This window comes from Chiloscyllium punctatum, chromosome 42 (assembly GCF_047496795.1).
Source record: "Chiloscyllium punctatum isolate Juve2018m chromosome 42, sChiPun1.3, whole genome shotgun sequence".
NCBI lineage: Eukaryota > Metazoa > Chordata > Chondrichthyes > Orectolobiformes > Hemiscylliidae > Chiloscyllium > Chiloscyllium punctatum.
In genome coordinates, this window is record NC_092780.1 from 19,872,899 (window position 1) to 19,896,755 (window position 23,857).

General features: G+C 40.3%; 1 protein-coding gene across 4 annotated transcripts in view; it reads left to right on the forward strand.

Annotated features, from left to right (window-relative positions):
• Window positions 1–3,407: 3,407 nt before the first annotated feature.
• LOC140465806 (G protein-activated inward rectifier potassium channel 1-like) overlaps window positions 3,408–23,857 on the forward strand; it is a 487,432-nt gene continuing 466,982 nt past the window's right edge. For 2 of the 4 annotated variants that reach the window (XM_072561598.1, XM_072561597.1), the window contains exon 1: window positions 3,408–4,486. In XM_072561598.1, coding sequence (XP_072417699.1) covers window positions 3,821–4,486 — 666 coding nt within the window. In that variant the 5' untranslated portion in view covers window positions 3,408–3,820. The remainder of the gene's footprint in view (window positions 4,487–23,857) is intronic. The other 2 variants (XM_072561599.1, XM_072561596.1) reach the window with 2 other exon arrangements.

The following is a 23,857-nucleotide window of genomic DNA, read 5'->3' on the forward strand; positions in this document are numbered from 1 at the left end:
GGATGGTACTTTTTATTCAGCCGAACCTTGGTTCCAGATTGGCAGTCAATGAACAGTGAAGGGCTTTTCCTTGCTCGGAATTCTTTAGACTGCAATGTCCATTCTATCCTTCCATCTGGATACAGGCAAAACTCCAACCTTCAAATCATAGTCAGAATGGATGTGACATTCTCATGCTCACGGGCTGTAAGATCCTGGAAACCTGACAGGTACATTTTACTCGGACTTCCTTTAAAGAGATTTTCTTTTTTCAGGGAACTTGTACTTGGGGGTGCTGCCTCATCACACAGTGAACACTAATGACAACTCAAGCCCCTTGCCCTGATTTCAGAGATGGTTGAAGTCAGTTGTCAGATCCTTCAAGTACATCAATTATCAATGTAGCTACGTATCAATCCTTCAAATGAAAGAACACTTGGTTTTGAATGTGCCTGAAAATTATCATGGGAAATTCATGACACACCAACAGAAAATATGACAAAAATTAATTAAACCCATCGGCAAAGAAATTGTACTAATTAGAAAAATTAAGTCTCTGCTATTATGTCTTCCAGCCTGTCATTCTTTTCATTATGTATTAAACACAGCACCAGTTGTCCAGAGACCAAGCAGTAATAAATGTAACACATAGTTAACAGCAACGCAAAGCAGCGAAGTTACAATGATGAATCTTAGGGAATTAAAAAGGGGAACATTTGAACTCCCTCTGCCTGGTATAAGCCAGATGGACTGAGGGAGTTAAAACACAAGTAGTTTGGTTGTTGTTTATTTCCCACAGTATTCACAATAAGTAAGAAGCAACAAAGCCCTGCTTCATCTGTTTCTCTATCATCAATAGTTGTTGTGCAGCTAATTCTTGTGGGATGTATAGTGAGGTAGAGTTGTAGTTGGTTCCTAATGGCAAAAACTGCAATGCTTCTGGTATATGAATATTGACGAAAATCAAGATCATCAGAGTCATGTATGTGGCAGTATTTAGCTGTCCTTTCAGACTGAACTAAGTAGCCTACCATCCTAATGTCATTAGTGAACCTGGGCTCTGTTCCTTGCTATGTCAGCAATTACTGATCTGACTGTAGTTTCCCTGTTGATTGGGATAGCAGCTATTCAAATAGTTCCACAGAGGTCAGAATCCCGTCACCAAGCCACATTTTATTTACATGAACGCTGTATTTGACATTGGTTTGGCTTCCTCAGAGTCAGCTCACAGAGTGAACTTCTGACACTGCTGATTATATCTGTCAGCCAAGGCTCCCTAATTAGACCAGGTTAACAGCCCCAACTAGGGAATTCATATTCTATGAGGTCCACCTAGCTGACTTCATGACAATCAAACAACGATTATGATTATGAGCAAATCTACTCTATGAAACCCTTCATCACAGCATGCTCTCGGTAAATGATGAATACTACAAGCTTCTAGAACTGCTCCTGACTCATCAAATATCCTTTATTTCAGTTTGGAACTTCTGTAACTATTAACTGTTTGAAGTGCCATAGCAGAATGCAATATTTACATGTGATTACCTGAAATCCATTTTCAAATTTTCACAAGCCTTTCTAATTCCTTTTTCTCAGGACTTTACATGCTCATTGCATGAAAGTTTAGCTTGTTATTGCTTTGATATATTTAACTCTTAATATATTTAATATCGAACATAGAGATGTACAGCACATGAATGGGCCCTTCGACCTCCAATGTGCCAAACATGACCCCAAATTAAACTAATTCCTTTTGCCTGTCCTTGGTCCATATTGCTGCATTCTTTGCATATTCATGTGCATATCTAAAAGTCCCTTAAACATCCCTATCATATGTGTCTCTGCCACCACCCCAGCAGCATGTTCCAGACTCCTACCACTCTCTGTGTCTAAACCTCACATCTCCTTTGAACTTTCCCCCTCTAACTTTAAATGCATGCCCCTTAGTATTAGACATTGCAACTCTGGGAAAAAGATTCTGACCGTCAACCCTATCTATGCAACTCATAATTTTATAGACTTCTCCCCTCAGCTTCCGCCGCTCCTGAGAAAACAACCCAATTTTTTCTAGTCTCTCTTTATAGCTCATATCCTCTAATCCAGGCAACATCCTGGTAAACCTCTTCTGCACCCTCTCCAAACATCCATATGCTTCCTGTAATGTGACAACCAGAACTGAATGCAATACTGTTGACCTAACCAAGGTCTTATAAAGCTGCAACATTACATCCTGACTTTTGTACTCTTTTCCCTGATCAGTAAAAGCAAGCATGTCATAGACCTTCTTTACCACGTTATCTACATGTGTGGCCACTTTCAGGGAGCTATGGACTTGAACCCAAGATCCCTCTGTTCATCGATGCTGTTCAGGGTCCTGTCATTAACTGTATACTTTTCCTTAGCATTTAATTTGTCAAAATGCAGCACCTCACACTCATCCATTTGTCATTTCTCCACCCATATCTGCAACTAATCTCACTATATTCTTTGACACCCTTCTACATTATCCACAAATCCATCGATCTTTGTATTGTCTGCAAACTTACTAACTCACCCACCTACATTTTCATCCAAGTCATTTATGTATATATATATATATATATACATATATGAGGCGCCAGTGTGAATCCCTGTGGAGCACCACTAGACATGGACCTCCAGCCCGAAAACCACCCTTCCACCATTACCACCACATATGTATTATATATATGTGTATAATATATGTTTATTTCATAAAGTTTCACTTACAGAAAAAAAAAGTTAGGTCTCTTAAGATCAGATGGTTTCACATCCTTGTGAAATTATTTTCTCTGCTATTTTGTTGGTATTAACTCATTTAAAGCCTCTGATAAACCATGAGACTGGATTTCAATCAAAGTCCCTCAACATCCTTTCAGGGTTCCTACTTCTTTAAATTTTGAAAGTAACTTCTGTCTGTAGGGGGCAGCATTAGGTTTTGTTGAAATCGTATTCTCATTTTCATTTAAATCCTTTATAAATTGATATTGTTTTCTGAAAGATCTTAGATTTTACAATGTTGCTTAGATTTTTCTTTTTTTTTAACCAATGTATTTCAATTAAATTTATTCAAGTTGCAGTTTGGAATAAGGACCTATTATTAGTAATGTTTGACTTGCAATGATTTTAAAGACATGTAGTTAATGAACAATAAATCCATTATTTAATATGGAACAATAAATGTAGTGATAGTATTGTGGATGCTTGAACTTTGCATCACTAAGATGATCTACAGCCATCACTTACATTCCCTTCTTCTTGAACTCCTTTTTTGTTATGCTGCTTCATGGCTCTGTTTCCCAATCTCATTTTCATTTTACTTTATCTGGTTTTTTTATGAGTCTGCCTCTGTTTTTCTCTCTGCTGTTCACTCATTCCGTTTATCACTTCCCTGAGGGACCATTGCAAGGCAGTATTCTGCTCCAATTGGTCAGTCTGCTCCGTGTACAGCTCCTATCTCCAGAATCACCGTGATGCTGGATACAGTTCCCAGGGAGTCTCCAAGACCACAGCAGCCTTCCTGCAACAATGCTGCACATGTTCCTGAGCGTTCTACCTTCACAGATCTCCACAAGAGCAGCTGAAGCGAGGACAGCTCCCAGTTTTCTACACTGTCTGGAAGCATTAAGCTACCTAGCAACGGGGAAACATCATTCGAAGTGAAAATCCTGGGCTACCTAGCAACTAAACAATGTCATTTATTGCCTATCCAACTCCCAGATTCGAAAGGGGACCTGCCTCATAACACAAAGACTAAAGCTGCCTCAAGAACAAAACTACACCGGACAGCGATTGATGTTTTCAGTGTGCTGCTGAAAGGATGTCTGCACTCCGTAGAAAATTCGGTGAAGACTATCAAGTTGTGAACACTTCCCGGGTTTCCACTTACAGTGCTCCCGTAAAAAAGAAAAGGCAAAGGTTTGTAGACAAGAACGGTCGTTGTAATGTGCAGCATGGGAACTTAGGTGGAGAGACAAGTAGGTACATTTCTGATTTGTTCACTACTTTAGTGGATCTGAAGTGGAGATGGAACCTCCTAATCTTCATTCTGACTTATACAATTGCCTGGCTGGTGATGGCTTCAATGTGGTGGATCATAGCCTACATCCGAGGAGATATAAACCAGACCCATGGCGAGAACTATACCCCGTGTGTGGCCAATGTCTACAATTTTCCATCTGCTTTTCTCTTCTTCATAGAGACAGAGGCCACCATTGGTTATGGCTTCAGATACATTACTGAGAAATGCCCAGAGGGCATCATCCTCTTCTTGTTCCAATCCTTGCTTGGTTCCATTGTGGATGCCTTTTTGATCGGGTGTATGTTCATCAAAATGTCCCAGCCAAAGAAAAGGGCAGAGACTTTGATGTTTAGTCACAACGCAGTCATCTCCCAACGTGATGGCAAAATGTGCCTGATGTTTCGAGTAGGGAACCTTAGAAACAGCCATATGGTTTCTGCTCAGATGAGATGCAAAGTGATAAAGGTAAGCACAAAGAAACTAATTTGCTGGTAAAAGTCAGCGCAATATGTTCAAACAAACCAGGCACTCTTAATTCAATTTTGCTCTTTGGATTATTTGTTCAGCTAAACTGACATGTTTCCTAAACAAATGTTTTATTACCCAATTTTGTTGTAATCAGGAGATGGAAATTGTTATAAATTGAATTTCAAAGCATTTAGCATTTGCTGACTGAAACACTTAAGCAGAAAACAGTGTTCTAGGCAAATACAGCTGTGAAAGAGTTAAAGTGTCATTACGGAGATTTCAAATACATTCGGTATTTGTGCAGCCTTGAAATGTAAGCAATTAAACAGAGTTTATCTGCATATGTTCAAATAATCCAAATAATCTCTGCTGTCTAGATGTCTAGTTACATAAATGATAGTGGTCAGTGACCTGGAGCTGTAATCACTGATATTAACAGCCACTGGTTAGCCAGACAGTGAGACATTTGTTGTTCCTCTATGTTGCTGGAAGTCCTATTCAGTATGTTAAATAATAGAATTTCAATATGTTGCTTGTGCCCATGTAGAATCCCTACAGTGCAGAAAGAGGCTATTTGGCCCATTGAGTATGCATCAACCCTCCGAACCGCATCTCACCCAGGCCAACCCTATTCCCCCACATTCCAACATGGCCAATCCATCTAATCTGCACATCTTTGGACTGTGGAGGGAAGCTGGAGCACCCAGCGAAAACCCATACAGCCATGGGGAGAACATGCAAATTCCACACAGACAAATTCCCTGGCATTGTGAGACAGCAGTGCTAACCACTGAGCCGCCATACCACTCTAAGTTGATTCCTAATTTGAATAATGAGTTAAACAAAGTCAATAGCTCAAAATTTCATAATATATCAAACCCAACAGCTTGAGTTTACAGAATGAGTGGGAGCCACCTCTGTTACATGTATCAATTGGATGCAAATCCCTTTAGGGATGCACCTTAGGCCACCCATTTGGCCACTTTTGATGAAAATGGTGGGAAACGACCACTGTCATGGGAGTGCTGGAGTTTGGAAGTGACTATTCAGCAATTTCTTCCCATCCCCTCCCGCTGTGCCTTCTTTTGCAAGGAGACCCCCATAAAAGAGGTAGTTGCATTTATATAGCAGCTTTCTTTGGTTCTTGCCCCAGTACTTCACAGCCAATAAAATGCTTTTGAAGAGCAGCCAAGGTTGTAGAGACAATGATAGGCAATTTGTGTACAGCAGTTAGATCAATTGCCGGTTGAAGTATTTTTGCAAGTGTTATAGTTGAAAAATAAATGCTGGCTGTGGCAAAACTTCACTGTTTTTCCAGTAGTGCCATAGGATTCATATACTTGATCAGGCAGAACTGAACCTTGGAGAAAGATACTACCCATGAAAATAATAGAGCACCTCCCTCTCTTCGAAGTGTTGATTGAGATAATGTGCCAAAGGGTAGGGGTGGAAGGAATAGTTATGGGGCCCTCAAGCATGGAAAATATGGAGAATGAGGTAACAGACATGAGCTGAATACGAAAGTTTGATTTCCTCATAGCACATCGAGAAGTCGACATTCAGTCAACGGCATTTGTTCTGTGGTCGGTTAACACATGTAATACATTTGCATGCATGAATGCCTATTACCATAAAACACTTTAAAATAAAGTCATATCTTCGAGATAAAGTCAGCTCGCAAGAGAATCTGTGTCACCTGTTTCAAATCAGTTTAAATGTGACATGAAATTGTGTCTCAGGTCAATTGTTATCATAGAAACACTATTCAATATGAGTTCTGATCATTAGGCTCAATAGTCTAATCTTGCCCTATCACCCAATGAGCCACAAGAACTATATCTACCTCCTTCTCGAGAACATTTAATGTTTTGGCCTCAAAACATTTTCTGTGGTAGTGAATTCTATAGGCTCACCACTGTTTGGGTGAAGACATTTCTCCTTATCTCAGTTCTAAAACATTTTACTTTTTATCCTTAAACTATGAACCCTGGTTCTGGAGTGCCCCACCATTGCGAACATCTTTCCTGCATCTAGCCTGTCTGGTCCTGTTAAAATTTTACAGGTTTTTATTAAATCCCTTCTCATTCTTCAAAACTCCAGTGATTCAATCCTAATTGACCCAATCTCCTCTCGCATGAGAGTCCTGCCATCACAGGATTCCATTTGTTAAACCTTCAATGCATTCCCTCTATGGCAAGAACATGCTTCTTTCGATAAGGAGATGAAAATTGCACACAACATTCCAAGTATGGCCTCACCACTGTCCTGTATAATTGCCAAAAGACACCCCTGTTCCTGTACTTGGGTCCTCTCACAATGAAGGCCAACATACCGTTTGCCTTGTTTACTGCCTGCTGCACCTACATGCATGCTTTCCATGACTGGGTGCATGAGGTCATGCATAACCCATACACATCCTTGTTGAGCTCTACAGCACAAGTGAGAGGAACAACACAATTGCAGCTTTCATAGGGACTCAGCTTTGACATACATGAGTCAGTGGTGGTGGCGAGGTGTGGCTTGTGTTAGGGGAATGATGGAATGAAGTAAGAATCCTTGAGGTGGTGGGAGTTGGTAGAAACAAGGGAGCTTGATCAACGTAAAAACCATGGGATGTAAAGGGCAGTGTCAATGCTGTGCTGATAACAATCCAATGCAGGGTGTTCATTGGCAAAGTTTCTAGGGCTTTGAGTTCACTTGCAACATTCAAATTACTTCTGCTGAGGGTGATCTCTGATGATGTCCTTCACAATGCATTGAAGAGAAGGCTGGCTGCCACTGCACTTTCAACCACTTCCCACAAAGTGTCAAAGACAACATTGCACTTTAACATGAACATTCAGTAAAGAGTGAACAAAGAAACACTCTATTTGAAGGAAACCATAATGGAAATGACCCTCTCTCCCCTGTAACCATCAATGTCATGCCAAATAGTTTCCATGCAACGCATTTAGATTTCTGACTAAGCTAATTTTAAAAATAACAGTGATGCACATATGAATAAAATGAAATCAATATAATGTGAGTTATTTAAAAAGTGAAGTTTAACTTAAAAAATACCATGCTTCCTTTTTGTCCTCAATATGCCTAATATTAAAGGCAATAGAATGGGACAGGATAGTTGTGAACGTGCTGAAGAGTCTTCATGTTTGGCAATAAGGCCCTTTTCTAGCCTGCCTGTACCTGCTTTGTTGTCAGCTACGGATGGGTTTCACCATTGGAAAGCCAACCTGATGTGTGGTCACACTTGTCTCCCATGTACATTGGCAGCATTTTAACTTTAAACTAGAATCATGCGTGAACCAGCAAAAAAAAATAGAAGTGACACATGCATCTAGTTCCACCATTAGGAACGGTATGCCACTGTTAAAATGCCACCCAAAATTGTTTGAAATGACATCTGAACCCATTGCATAACTTTTTAACTCAACAGACTAAAATTAGGCAAAGCTAACACTTGAACCAGGATTTCTGCAGTTACTTGGCATGTCATCTAGCATTACAGTGCTGGATCCACAATTGAGGATCAGTAGCGGAATCACTGTCCTAGAGAGGTTCATGCTCCCCCAATCCAACAATTGCCTCTTGTTCACCTTGACAGGAGCAGGTGGAGACTCTGTGTTTTAAAAGGCAGTGAAAAAGCTCTCATAATCAGCTTGGAACTGACATTCTCCTGGTAATTTCCAGTAGGAAGCTGGTGCAATCTTGGGGATATTCTGGGTCACTAAATTCTTCTGCATTTTTGGCTAATTTATCTCCCCTGGAACCTTTCATGAAATTTCCGGTTATGTGAGTCACTGTTTTAGGATGAAAGGTTATTTACTGGAATTGTACAGACGGTTGTTGGACTCCTGAAGCCAATTTGGAGGCATGCATGCACGGAGGCAAGTAACAGAATCAACAAGTTAATCGAGTTTCAAATGATAACTTTCATAAAAATGTTAAAATTAGAACTGTCCAGAGTACAACTTGACAACTGAGATAAGTCCAGAAATATAGAAATATTATTGATAGCAGAAATACAGAATAACCCACTACTCATATGGCAAAGCAAATAGCTCATATTATAGTGTTAATGTTTGCACTAAACATCAATATCATATGCTTAGGATTATCAACATGGTAAACGGTTATCATGGAAAATAGAATTAATAAAAACAAACAAATTAATAAGAGATCATTTCAAAAAAGGGTATATTAAAAACATTCATCATAATTTTTCTGGAACCATTCCGATAATAAAATTATTCTTATGATGTTTTACTTTTTTATTATACTAGTCACGTATCAAAATGTTCTGGGGGGTGTAACAATTCCAAATTTCTAATGGATTTTGTAAATGCATTAATGAAAAACTAGAGAACTGATGATCGCATTTAAAATAAGTAAATAATTTAAATGAATTTGCCTAAAACTGTATGTTAATAATACAATCTCATTACATTCTTGCAGTATGTAACCAATATACTCTCTTTTAAATCTTTGCAAAATGCAAGTAAAACATCTTTTAGATCTATACTTTCTCATGTGTATAATCTGTTATTTTATTGAACACAAAATTATAGATCTCCATGTTGTGCAGATATGTTAGCTGCACGTCTGTTTTGTAACATATTGTAATTTCAGTTGCAGGTCTTCGTTTTTGAATTTGCACAACATGAATTGTAGATTCTGGGTTAATATAAAATATCGTGAATTGAGTTGAATTCTGTGATCAAGATGGATTTAAATGTAAATTGCTGCCATGAAATGAATTGATTGCACAGTGACAAAAGACATGAACTTAATGTTGACATTAAATCACAGCCACTTTTATAATAGCCATTTTGATACAATTAATGAGAGTTCAGGTCAAGTTCAAAACTTAGTTGGTTACAAACATCAGTGCAATTCGTGGTCCACCATCATAACAGTTTCCTCAGAGGTGACCCTACATTTGAAGTATCACATACTGTCATTTCTATTAGTCAATTTAGCATCTTTAATCCTTTTCAAGTCTACAACAACGTTTCTGTCTATCAGTCAAATACGGCATTTCCTATTATTATTGACTGTGACATGAAAGAGGGCTGGAATGTGATGCAGAATAATGACAATAAAGCAAGTTTGATCCTGACCGAGGTTGTTCTTAGGCCTTGACTCCTTTCCTTGCTTCAGGATGATACTATAAGCCATGCCAAATCTTTGGATTATCATGTCTCCATACTGACGTCCATTGTATTGAAAAGAAGCATGATACTTCTTAGACTTTAAGGTCTTTAGTCTCTAAAGGTATAAAGGAGCTTCAAGAAGATAAAGGTTTCAAACAAATACAACTCCTGCTTTTCAAAAAAAAATTGAGTAAAATACAGGAATGTGTTCCTTTTTTAACTGGTGACCATCACTAGTTCAAGGATTTAATAGAACTGATTGTCATCTCTCCTGCATATTCAGAAATGTAATGAGGATATTTTGTTATTCTCTTTCATATCAAGCATTGTAAAACAGCTTGTTTGTAAAAGCTTTTTGTAATAAGATTCAGTGTCTGTGTAGAAAACAACTAATCAAAACGCTTGTTCTAGACATGAACTAATACAGACTCAGATCGTGGTAAAGGCCATCCTTATGGAAGGTGAGTGTGGATGACACAGTTGTTACTTTTGGTGCAGGTGTGGAGAGTGCTGAGTCTGACAGCTGAGTGGTTAGGCAGTACAGAAGGATTGCAAGGATAATGCTGTTGAGACATTGGCTCAGTAGCAGCAAAGCTGAAAATGTGTTGCTGGAAAAGCGCAGCAGGTCAGGCAGCAACCAAGGAACAGGAGAATCAACGTTTTGGGCATCAGCCCTGCTTCAGTAGCAGCAAATAAGAGATTATGTTTCCTGTCAATATTGAGAGTGGCAGAACATAAGCCTTGATGGGAGATGGGTAGAGTGGCAGAGATAGAGTGAATGTTTTGTGTTGTAGAGAAGATACTGGCACTTATGCTGAGCTTTCCTCCAGGCAATTGAGAACGTATTGAGTGTAGGGGCAACTTCAGACCAAGCTGATATGGTCTGGTGTCTTGTTCCCCTGCTGGTTCTGAGGGAAGAGGAAATGCTGCCCTGAATCACTTTTTCCAGCAGCATCCTCAGGTCCATGCCTGCACAGCATGGTACCCCTCTTTGACCCATCTGCACCAAATGTCAGCAACTGTACAGGGCAGCTTCAGGCAGCCAGTGATTAGCTGGATGCACAAGTGCCTTTTAAAGATGGCATGGACACAAAGAATATTGGTGGATTCAGATTATCTGCAGAGTGGCAAGTTGTTGGGAAGATGGGTCTGAAATCAGATATGAGGATTACTACAGGTGCTGGTCAGGTAGTTAATGAGCTGAGTTAGGTAAGAAACAGTGATAAAAATCATGATACCTATGTGAAAAATGTCATCCATATGTAATGACTTCAAGTCAAACAGTTATGTTCTTAACTATGACCTTGTGACAGAACTACTTGTCTTTCTGCCAAGTCTGATTTTAGTTGCCCTAGTAATATATTATGTGATCAGTATGTTTTAAAACTATTACAATCAAAAAAATTTTTACATCTACATATGTGTATGCCGAATGTGGAGTGAGAATAGAGGAACCTTGAAAGGAAGGAGTTCAATTATTGACACTGTTGTCAAGAGCCTTATAATACAGCTGGTGTAAATTGCATGGTGTATTTTTGATATGTTTGTCACGATAGAATTCTGTCACTATCAAGGTGTGCATTATGGCGATATAGTGTGATGTGGAATAAAGACTGTAGAGCAGGTTTGATCGTGGCTGAGGTTGTTCTTCAAACTTGACTTCAGGATGATACTATAAGCCATGCCAAATCTTTGGATCTACACTTTGTGAACAGAGAGAGCAGCAACCAGTTGCCATTTTGAGGGGATGGTGCATTGGTTTACATTATGAGGTTAGCCAGTTTTGAGAAGATTTGTAGCTCAAGTCAAGATTCTGAATGTAGGTTTGCTTGCTGAGCTGGAAGGTTCGTTTTCAGACATTTCGTCACCATACTAGGTAACGTCATCAGTGAGCCTCTGGATGAAGCACTGGTGGTATGGTTCGCTTTCTATTTATGTGTTTAGACATCCTTGGGTTGGTGATGTTATGTCCTGTGGTGACATCATTTCCTGTGGTGGTGTCATTTCCGGTCCTTTTTCTCAGGGGTGGTAAATGGGATCCAAGCCAGTGTGTTTGTTGACAGAGTTCTGTTGGAATGACATGCTCCTAGGAATTCTTGTGCATGTGTCTGTTTGGCTTTTCCTAGGATGGATGTGTTGTCCCAGTCAAAGTGGCGTCCTTCCTCAACTGTATGTAAGCATACTAGTGAGAGTGGATCATGTATATTTGTGGTTAGTTGCTGTTCATGTATCCTGGTTCCGAAGCTCTGTAGGAACTGTGCAGAGCAGAGGAAAATCACCTATACAGTGTTATCAAAAAGAATGGGTATCCAATGAATACAGTCTGCCGATTTCTCAGCAACAAATCCAACCAAGTAGACAACACACGTCCAGAAACCCTCGCCACTCTCCCCTACATCAAAGACATCTCAGAAATGACTGCCAGACTACTCAGACCTCTTGGCAGCATGGTAGCCCACAAACCCAACACTAAAATAGCAGCTAATGAACCTGGAAGACCCATTCATTTTGTCACTGAGAGCTTATCCTCTTGAAGCTGTTAATTTGTTATGTCATAAATTGTACAATAAAATGCTGCTCACGTATCTGGAGCTCTTGCCATGCCTCCGCATGCAGATAGCTCAGCAATTTCCATCCACTTGTCATGCAGGCAGCAACCGTCAGGCAAGTGCTTCAGTGTCTAGGGAGCGAGCAGGCAGGCAGGGATACAGGGAGGTGGATCATCACAGCCGCCAGGAGCTCTGTGGAACGTACTCACCTGCTGCTTTTGGTTTTGTGTGGAGCATGAGGAAGAATTTAGCCTTGTAGTTTAGATGGCTGCTGCTCTACAAAAGCCTGACTGGAATAGACCAATCACGCGGGCAGGTCTGGTTTAACTGAGGAACCTGAAACGAGCATTAGGGCTGTGTTCAACATGACCAAGATGCCTTATCCTTGTTTGAAGTCACTACCCTGGAATCCATTTGTGGGGAGAGAAAACACAGTTAACAGTTCAACTCTGGTGACCTCCTTCAGAACAGAAAGCATGTAATTGCACTGGAAAAGTTGCAGTGGAGAGTCAGAAGGATATTGCCAGTATTGAATAATGGCAGCTATGAAGAAAGACTGGATAGGCCATCTTTGCTTTCCTTAAAACCAAAGAGGCTGAGGGGAGATTATATTGAGTTGTACAAGGTTGTGAGGCACTTGGACATAATAGATAGGAAAGACCTCAATCATTACTTGAGGGGTCAGTGATTAGGGGACATGGATTTAAAGTCATTTGGTTGTGAGTATTCCTGGATTTCATATTTTAGTTTGAGATGTAGTTAATCTGCTAGTTTTTGTCTGACAAGGGAAATGGGTCATTAATGCAGTATCTTTGAAAGAAGACGTATTGTGCAGGCACACTTATAATCCTAGAACACTGACAAACTGAACTTTGAGTAGCAGTGTGCAATGTATGATTAATTAGAAGCTCTTCAATCAGGGCAGTAGGGTGGCTCAGTGGTCAGCACTGCTGCCTCACAGCACCAGAGGTCTGGGTTCGATTCCTGTCTCGGGCTACTGTCTGTGTGGGGTTCCTCCCACAGTCCAAAGATGTGCAGATTAGGTGAATTGGCTGTGCTAAATTGCCCATAGTGTTAGGTGTAGGAGAATGGGTCTGGGTGGGTTGCTCTTTTGGAGGATCGGTGTGGTCTCGTTGGGCCAAAGGGCCTGTTTCCACACTGTAAGTAATCTAATCTATACTGCAATTGAAAAGTAAGTCATGAATTTTTTATTTTTTATTAATTTCTGTCAGTATTTTAGAAACTTTTGTAAGAAAGGACTATGGTAATGTATTGAGTAAAACATCCACAAGAGTCTTACCAGCAACGTTATCCTCAGCTAAAGTTTAGCCAATTAAAAGTTTATGAATAACAGCTTGTTCTTTTTAAAATAAAAAAGGCACTCTATTATCTTCAAGTGAATAAGATCTTATATGCATAGAAATATAACCATTGCCACATTATTAGTAAATTAGATGTAGGATATTTAAATTAAATGACTATTGATCAATCCCAAATGATCTCTAAAGTAAGAGTTCTGAGCATCATGTAATTTTGAGTACTCCAATCCTGAGGGCAGATTAAGTGCTGTCTCACCCCAAGTTGGTATTATATCAATCTGAAGATGTTATGTTTCATTAGAGTTAATCACGGGTTTGTTGAAAATTGAAGTCCGAATGGTTAGTCAGGGACTGCTGTCCAGGTTTTGACTGTTATCAGGGATGGTTAACCAGGGACGTCCACCTGGGTTTTGACTGTTATTAGAGATGGTTAGTCAGAGGTGTCTGTCAGTGTGACACATGAGGTTTTTGTCCGAGAGCCAGATTTTGGATCCAGTTTGAAGTCTGTCTTTTATTCCTGATAAGTCTAACTTTTGTGTTTTTTGGTTATTACTTAAATAGTTCTTAGTTGTTAGAAGAGTGGCTTGACTATACCTAACAAAATCTGATATTACACAATAATCCATGCTCTCATCTTGCCTGATGATATATTCCTGTTCAACCTGTTGGATTTGAACTACGCAAGTTTATGGGTTTATTCAAGAATTTTAATTGGGCCAGCTCAACAGAATTGAAATATTGTAAGTTTTCTAAACTCTGTTTCAAAACTGGCACAGTAGAAGCATTAGTGGGAGACGAAGACACTTATTTTCACCCAGTAGGTGATGGGGTCTGGAATTCAGCAATTGAAAGGGTAGCAGAAGTAGAAACTCTCAACTCATTTAAAAGGTTTCTGGATACGCAGCTCAAGTACTGTAATCTCCAGATAGACAGATCAGGTGCTGGTAAATGGGAATACGCTGGCTGGTTTGTTTTTCAGGATGCTCAAAGTGGCCTCCTACTGTGCGATAAATTTCTCTACGTTTTCTAAATATTCAAAGTATCTGCAAAGGAGAAACTTGCCTGGATGTGATGATAGGATGGGGAGAGGCAGTACATGAATTGTTCCTTAGGAGGACCAGCATGGAAATGATGGATCTAAAGGCCTTCCTCCATGCTGTCACAGTTTTATGATTCTATCAGTGTTATCCCGAAGACTATAAATATCTTCATTTTGATCTACAAGTTGCTAAGTTTTGTATCATCTTCAACTTCTGTGATGCTGCTCCCTGCACCCAGATCTCAGTCATTCAGAAAAATTGAAATGAGTAGTGTACCCAAAACTGACAGACAGATTGAAAGGTAATCTCTGGAAGCAGCATTTTTCATGTGATGTTCTGAAATTAAATCAAGAGCAGCCTCCGATACCAGTGCAGGACCTTAGACATGGTCAACCAGCCACATGGACAGCCAGACTCAGGATGGCTTCCACATAAGGGGTAAGACACCAATGTCAGGCTCCCCACCACCTATCTTGAGTCTTTCTGCCCTATTGTGGCTTGTTGTCTTCCAGGACCAAGAGAGAAGCAGGTATTAACAGAAGATTAAAGTATATAGCACAACTGTTACTGTTGGTGCAACTGGGGAGGTGTTCCTAATGGGTGAGTAGGCAGCACAGAGGGCACGCAGAGTTCGTAGTGTTGGTGCTTGGGCTGGAGTTGGTGAGGGTGAATGGGGAATATTGCAGCAACCCTGAGAATGGCAGAGCATGAGCCTTAGTGGGAGGTAGTACATAAGCAGAGATAGCGTGCATGTGAGGTATTGGCGAGACGACGTTGGCACTTACCCTGGTGAAGTGGAGATGGTCATTAACAATTTTACAGTGTTGAGCATTCCTTGAGAAAGCTGAGACTGCTTCAGCCCAGATGGCAATCGCAGACTGGAGTGGCCTGGTGTCATCTGTCACAGTGATCCCCGGAGAAGAGGAAGGTCTGCATTTTCATTGCTCCATTGAGCACAACCTCCAGGCTCCTATCCTTAAAGGAGCTGCCTATTTCCAAGTGATTGCATTTTTCCAGCTGCACAATGGGCTCTTAAAGATGTTATCTGTGTCAGGGATACCAGTCAATTCCGGTATATCCCAGCATGAGTAACTTGTTCTTGGAATGGCGCATAGTAAGATGGGGCCAGAATTAGATGTGAGAGATGGCATATGGCGAGGTAGTTAATGAGGCAAGTTTTTGGTAAGATATGGTGAGAAAACTGCTAAGCTTCATGGAGAAAATCCATCCAAAAAAACCTTACACAACTGGCACATAACCAAAAAGAACTATGATTCAATCTCTAGTTTGGGTTTGAGCTATCTCATCCCTGAGTATTCTCCATTTCTGTATCTTTTAACAGCCTTTCTCAGTCTAACACCCCAATCTAACCCCTATGCAAAGCTATATAATTCTGTCATGAATGACTTTTAAAAGCCTCTTAAAATTGAATTTGTTTTGTTTCATTTTAAATCCAATTTTAAAGTATGAGTGAGTTTCAGAATCCTGATAACAATGGACAAAATGTTCGCAACTGTTTTCCATCAGATTTGCTAATCTGTTTACTTGCCATGCATTTTAATAAAAAATGAAATTAACATCTAGAGGGAAATAAATCCTTAATTGTTGACAGATAATTTGATAGAGCATAAAACAGTCTTCAAACATGGCACTAATTTGATGTTTTTATTTAGAGTAGACAGTGCATCCAGAATTAAATGGCTGTTCTGGGTTTTAATTATATGCAGCAAGGGATGAAATACTGACTGGAAGTTTAGCATTGTTACCTTTTTGTTTTAATGTGGTTATATTGTTGACTTGAATCCTACTAATATATTAATATTAGATGTGATTAATACTGCAGTGCTAGAACATTGTGTAAGATCTTAGGCAGAAATAAATACAGGGGAAAAATGAGAGAGTGCGAGGCAGAAAGATAGCACAAGTAAATAAAGGGGCAAAATGAAAAGTAAAATAAGAAATAAACTTTAGAAAGGGGAAAAAATAAAAAGAACAGTAACAAAATGCATTAAGAAAGTGAAAAAAATGACAGTAGTGAATGAAGCGACCAGAAAATACACAGAAATAGGAGATCATACAATGTTCTCACTTGTAGCTGCAATCTCCAATGTATATGTACTGACCAGCAGTTACTTATTTTCAGAACCTAGGGTGGGATTCATGAGCAAATTCTGTGAAATCAATAATGGATGTTGCATAACTTTCTACTGGACCATAAGGGATTAGAAGTCTTTTTCCTCTGTCTTACTGCCTGCTACATGTGCGATGTCTTTTCCTGTCTTGCTTCCTTTCATTGCCTAATGGTTAAATCCCTCTCTCTTCCTATCCACAGATTACCAGCAATAGATAGGAAATGTCTGGGAAAATGCATTTGTACATGGTTGATTGGCTGGCCTGCTAGACCCATGTGACCGTTACCTCGGCTTTAATGATTTTACTATTGTTTGTGGCAGCCATTGCATGAAATATTCTATCAGATGTATGAGGCTGACATAAGGTCAATATTCAGAACTTTAAGAGCACCAGCTGCTATAAAGATACAGTAAGGAAAGATTGAAACTGCAGTCTGTAATTTTGTAGCATGGGTGAGATGAAATAGTATTGAATTTTCCACTCCCTGTTGTTTTGGAAATGGTCAAAAATCACACGACACCAGGTTTTAGCCCAATAACTTTATTTGAAAACACAAGCCTTCAGAGCTTTATTCCTTCTTCAAGGTGCTACAAAAGCAGATGTGAGACAGAATTGGAATTTTCTCCACTCTCAATGTGAAATAGCGATAATATTTGAACAAGAAGCTCAGCAACTTAGAATAGCTACTGTATTATCAGTACTGTGGGAAGATTATAGCAAGTTTGATTGCAGCCTAAATCTCACTGAGAATCCAGAGAGAAGAAATTTTGAAGACATATTTTCACCTTAACATTGCTAATACATTGTATATGTTCAACTTCACAGCTCAGGGAAAATAAAGCTGACAGCCTAGTGTGATAGGAAAAATAAAGATCTGTAGATCCAGATGGAAGATCTTATTCAAAATCCACTTAATTTAGCTGAACCAAGTCTAATGTGCAGATAGGTAACCTTATATTTACCAGGAAGATACTTGCAGTATTTCACAAGAGGTGAAACATTTGACTGCTGAACAGATTAGGGAAGATCATTAGTTTGTTCTTATGGGTCTTGAATGTTTTCCTGGTGTGCATCATCTCAAAGTAGATGAGACTGTGGGAGCAGTTCAGTATCCCATGGGAAGAGTTTCAGTTGCCTTTGGGGACAGTCTGAAAGAAATAATTAAGGAACTGATGGAGCCACCAACTGAGGAGAAGAAAGATCAGAAAGCAAAGAAATCACCACTTAAGCAGCTGGCAACTGGTGACACAGAAGTAAGATTAAAAGAGGAAATCATTACAGAATGATGAAAGATATAGTCATGATCGAAAAAAAACCATAAAAGAAGGAGACAAAAATGCAATCGAATATGCTTGAAGTGTAGTATATAGGGTCACACACTGACAGCAATAGTAGCAGAGATTCAGCAACCAACAAGTCTGAAAAGAATGCAACAATTTTCTGGATTCATGAACCATCTAACAAATTTCTTTGTTAGATTTTCATGAGACTATGAAGATTTCTTTCTTGCGATGGAAGAACTAAAAGTAATTACCCCTCGATATTATTAGGCTGAATGTACCTAATGGGTTCTTTAAAGTCTGATCAAAATGAATAAAAAAGTCACATTGCACTTTAATATTTAGCAAATTCAATTGCTTAATCTACTTAATATACAATACAATACATTATATTTGAGACATATGCAAATTAATGAGTGAATCTATTAGCCTAAACTAGATAATATACAAATATATAAAAACAAATGGATCTCACAATGTCTTCTATCCATCAGAGATTTTAATGACAGTGGCACTTGGAGCCCTATCTCACATTCCATAGCAATGATCTCATAAACCCCAACCCGATAGTGAAAAGTCCAATGAATAGGGCAAAGTCCATCTCAATAATGCAGTTCTGAATCCAAGATTATGTGCTGAAACCCCATTTCAAAAGGCTTTCAGTACTTTTCTAGACATTCCATTATGCAGAATCAAGTTGAAAGGTTTCAACTCTGTGTTAGTTATATAAAGATATGGTTCCCACAGACAGCCAAGGTTATGCAGTTACCTCCTAGCCAAAACAGGTAGGTTATTTTTTTAACGCCAGGCCTATTTTCATTTATTTTTCCAATTTGCTTCATTTGCTCATTGCTATGACCTTAATAATTAACGTTTAAATATTTTGTTTGAAGATATCTTTAAGTCCAAAACTGCGCACCAGGATGGTCTCAGGGCTCTCCACTTCTTCCTGGAGCAAAGGTCTGAACCATCTCCACCCACCGTCCTCCTCCACCTGGTGCAGCTCGTTCTCACCCTCAACAACTTTCCTTTTAACTCTTCTCAATTTTTTCAGGTCAGAGGGGTGGCCATGGGTACCCGCATGGGCCCCAGCTATGCTCGTCTCTTTGTGGGGTATGTGGAACATTCCATGTTCGAGTTCTTTTCTGGAATTCTCCCACAATTCTTTCTCTGATATATCAATGATATCATCAGTGCTGCTTTCCTATCTCATCCAGAACTGGAAAATTCATTGATTTCGCTTCCAATTTCTACCCTATCCTCACTTTCACCTGGTCAATCTCTAACTCTTCCCTTGCTTTCCAAGACATCTCTGTTTCCATTTCTGGGGATAGAATGATCACTAATGTCCACTATAAACCCACGGACTCCCACAGCTAACTGGACTGTATGTCCTCACACCTTGCTTTCTGTATGGACTCCAATCCATTCTGCCAGTTTCTTTGTCTCTGTCGCAAATGTTCTGATGAGGCTAATTTCGACAAGAGAGCTTCTGAAATGTCTACCTTCTTCCTTAACCAAGGATTCCCCCAGCATCGTCATTAACAGGGCCCTCAACTGACTCCAATCTATCTCCTGCATTTCCACTCTCACCCTCGTCTTTTCCCTCCTGTAACAGTGATAGGATGCCCCTTGTCCTTACCTATCATCCCAACAGCATCAACATCCAGAAGATCATCAGCCACCATTTCTGCCGTCACCAGCGAGATCCTACCACAAGACACATGTTCCCCTGTCCTCCCTGGTCCACCTACCACAGAAGTTGTTCCTTCTGGAAGACCCTGGCACAAGCAGCAACTCCCTACACCACCGTAGCTCGGTAACAGCAGAGTGAACTATCTACGAGAAGCACTGCAGAAATGCACTAAAGATCCTCAGACAGCTTGTTTTAAATCCACAACTACTTCCATCTAGCAGGAAAAGGGCAGCAGATATATGGGAGCAGAACCACCTTCAAGTTCCCCTCTAAACTACTTACCATCCTGTATATTGCTGTTCCTCCGCTGTTGCTATGTCAAAATCCTGGAATTCATCCTTAATGGCATTGTGGGTCAACCCACAGCAGATGGACTGCAGCAGTTGACAAAGGCAGCTCACCACCACCTTCTCAAAGACAGCTGGGAAGGGGAATAAATGCTGGCCAGCCAATGATGCCTGCATCCCACAAATTAATTTTTCTTAAATTAACTATCCAAAATTCCAATTTCCCCTAATTTTTCAGAGCACCAATTCACGCCATCAAACATTCAAGATAAGCAAATCTTACTCAGAACTAAAGATTCATTCATATATTACAACAATAGGATTAGGGAAAGCCCTAAGGCTTTCTATAGGTATGTTAGGAATAAAAGAATGACTAGGGAAGGAATAGGTCCAATCAAGGATAGTAATGGGAAGTTGCGTGTGGAGGCTGAAGAGATTGGGGAGGCGCTGAATGAATACTTTTCGTCAGTATTCACTCAGGAACAGGACATTGTTGTCGATATGAATACTGAGGCACGAATAAGTAGAATGGATGGCTTTGAGATATGTAGAGAAGAGGTGTTGGAAATTCTGGCAAGGGTGAAAATAGATAGGTCCCCTGGGCCTGATGGCATTTATCCTAGGATTCTCTGGGAAGCAAGGGAGGAGATTGCAGAGCCATTGGCCTTGATTTTTGTGTCCTCTTTGTCGACAGGAGTAGTGCCAGAGGACTGGAGGCTAGCAAACGTGGTTCCCTTGTTCAAGAAGGGGAGTAGGGATAATCCTAGTAACTATAGGCCAGTGAGTCTCACTTCTGTTGTGGGCAAAGTCTTAGAGAGAATTGTAAGGGATAGGATTTATGCACATCTGGATAAGAATGATGTGATCAAGGATAGTCAGCATGGTTTTGTGAAGGGCAGGTCGTGCCTCACAAACCTTATTGAATTCTTTGAGAAGGTGACTAAGGAGGTAGATGAGGGGAAAGCGGTAGATGTGGTATATATGGATTTTAGTAAGGCGTTTGATAAGGTCCCCCATGGTAGGCTACTGCAGAAAATACAGAGATATGGCATTGAGGGTGAGTTGGAGGTTTGGATTAGGAATTGGCTCTCTGGAAGAAGACAGAGGGTAGTAGTTGATGGCAAAGGTTCATCTTGGAGTGCCGTCACTAGCGGTGTTCCGCAAGGATCTGTTTTGGGACCATTGCTGTTTGTCATTTTTATAAATGACCTGGAGGAAGGGTTAGAAGGTTGGGTGAGCAAGTTTGCGGATGATACGAAAGTCGGAGGAGTTGTAGACAGTGAGGAAGGATATGGCAGGTTACAGCGGGATATAGAGAAGCTGCAGAGCTGGGCAGAAAGGTGGCAAATGGAGTTCAATGTAGCTAAGTGTGAAGTGATTCACTTTGGTAAGAGTAATAAAAAGATGGATTACTGGGCTAATGGTAGACTACTTGGTAGTGTGGAAGAGCAGAGGGATCTTGGTGTCCATGTACACAGATCTCTGAAAGTTGCCACCCAGGTAAATAGTGCAGTGAGGAAGGCATATGGCGTACTGGCTTTTATTGGTAGAGGAATTGAGTTCCGGAGTCCTGAGGTCATGCTGCAGTTGTATAAGACTCTGGTACGGCCGCATCTGGAATATTGTGTGCAGTTTTGGTCGCCATACTATAGGAAGGATGTGGAGGCACTGGAACGGGTGCAGAGGAAGTTTACCAGGATGTTGCCTGGTATGGTAGGAAAATCCTATGAGGAAAGGCTGAGGCACTTGGGGTTGTTTTCATTGGAGAAAAGAAGGTTTAGGGGTGATTTGATAGAGGTATACAAGATGATTAGGGGGTTAGATAGGGTTGACAGTGAGAACCTTTTTCCACGTATGGAGTCAGCTATTACAAGGGGGCATAGCTTTAAATTAAGGGGGGGTAGATATAGGACTGATGTTAGGGGTAGGTTCTTCACTCAGCGAGTCGTAAGTTCATGGAATGCCCTGCCAGTAGCAGTAGTGGACTCTCCCTCTTTATGGGTATTTAAGCGGGCATTGGATAGGTATATGGAGGATAGTGGGTTAGTGTAGGTTAGGTGGGCTTTGATCGGCGCAACATCGAGGGCTGAAGGGCCTGTACTGCGCTGTATTCTTCTATGTTCTATGTTCTATGTTCTAATATTTGGAAGTTCATTCTGGAGAGAAAATGAAATTCCAAGCATAATAATTCAACCATAAAGTCTTTGAAGTTTACAAGTTATCCAGAACTCTCCCCTTAAACAAAATGCAACACACAAAGTATCGCATTTTAAGGAAAAAGGAAATAAGTTATGCCATCTAAGTTAATTTCCTTTCTTTAATTGGTATCATATGACTGCAATCAATTCCAAGGGGTATCTGTTTTTTACCAAGTCCTTAAAAAACTATAATTCCACATAAACACCTCCATAACATGGTTTTCTTTTACACAATCACTGATAGTTCCTTAAAGCGAAATCAGCTTAATGCCAGCCCAGATCTCGAACTCCAGAGAGGAGAATAAAGAAATGACATAAGACAGCATTTTGGCAGTCAAGGAACAAAAACATACATAAACCACATCACAAAGAATTAACAGTTCAGAGACTATGGACACCGGAGGAATTCACATCCAGACGGAAACAATTTATTACCTCAATCAAACACAAAAGCTGGTCTCTCCTTCTCTCTCCTACAAACTTTCTTTACTCATAATGAGAGTGAGATGTCTTAATAACTTTATATTCAAAGATTTACATTCCAGAACCAGCAGATTGAGTCCACCATCATAGCATTATGTTGGTTGTCTGGTTTCCTACATGATTACCTATTATTCAACTCTTGGTCATGTTAGCTCAGTTTTATCTTGTCAAGTTCTGCCTGTGGCGGCCACTCTCAGGAGTCCATCACTCAGGACCTGTAGCTGCCTTGCCAAGCTAACTTTCAATGGTCCAAAAGGTCGTAACTATGCTGTGTAACTTCGCACAGCTAAATCGCTGTCTACCTTTTGTTCTAGTGTGAGCCAGTGGAATGAATAAATTCATTCATTCACCACCTGGAGTGCACTTGCAGCATCAAGGTGGTTCATTGTAGATACCTCTCTCTTTCTCAATCAGCTGAAGATAATAAAGAGTCTACAGTGATTGGATTCACTTTCCAAGTTTCACCCTCTTATTATATTGGGCAGTGGCCAACTTGAGAACCCTCTGCCAGCACAATCTTCTGCTGTTTTACTGCAGTCATGGCTGTCAGTCAATGTACTGTCCGCTTCCTTTGATTCTCACACCTCATGAGGCAACGTACAGAGGCTGGTCAGCAGAATCCACCCTTTGGGCAGCACCCTTACTTTGTTTTGGAAAACCTACTTCCCCAGACAGTCCTTCCGGGTATGGAGTAGACCCTTGGGAGTTTGCTGCAAATCCCCCAAAACTATGGGAACCCAATCCAGCCAACCACCTCACTAGCTCACCGAACCCATCATTTAGGACAATTCTGGGACATGGAATGTTTCCCCAGCCACAATATCCTCCTTCTTGAACATTTTGCTCAGATTGTGCCAAATGTATTGTTCGATTGAAAGTACCTTGCAGGTTCTTTATGGTATAATCAAAATGAAGACAAGAAGGTACATTCGTTCAAAGCAAATTTATTAACCTAAACTACTTAATATGGGAGTTGGGAAGTTATGTTGAGGTTGCACAGGACATGGAGTCCTTTTCTGGAATATTGTATCCAGTTCTGGTCACCCAGTTAAAGGAAGGATAATATCAAGCTAGAGAGGGTTCAGACAAGATTTAGGAGGATGTTGCAGGGTATGGAAGGTTTGAGTTATAAGGAAAGGCTGCATAGGCTGGGATATTCTTCGCTGGAACCTAGGAGTCATTGTGTCATAGAGATATACAGCAGGCTCTTTGGTCCAACTCTCCATGCTGACC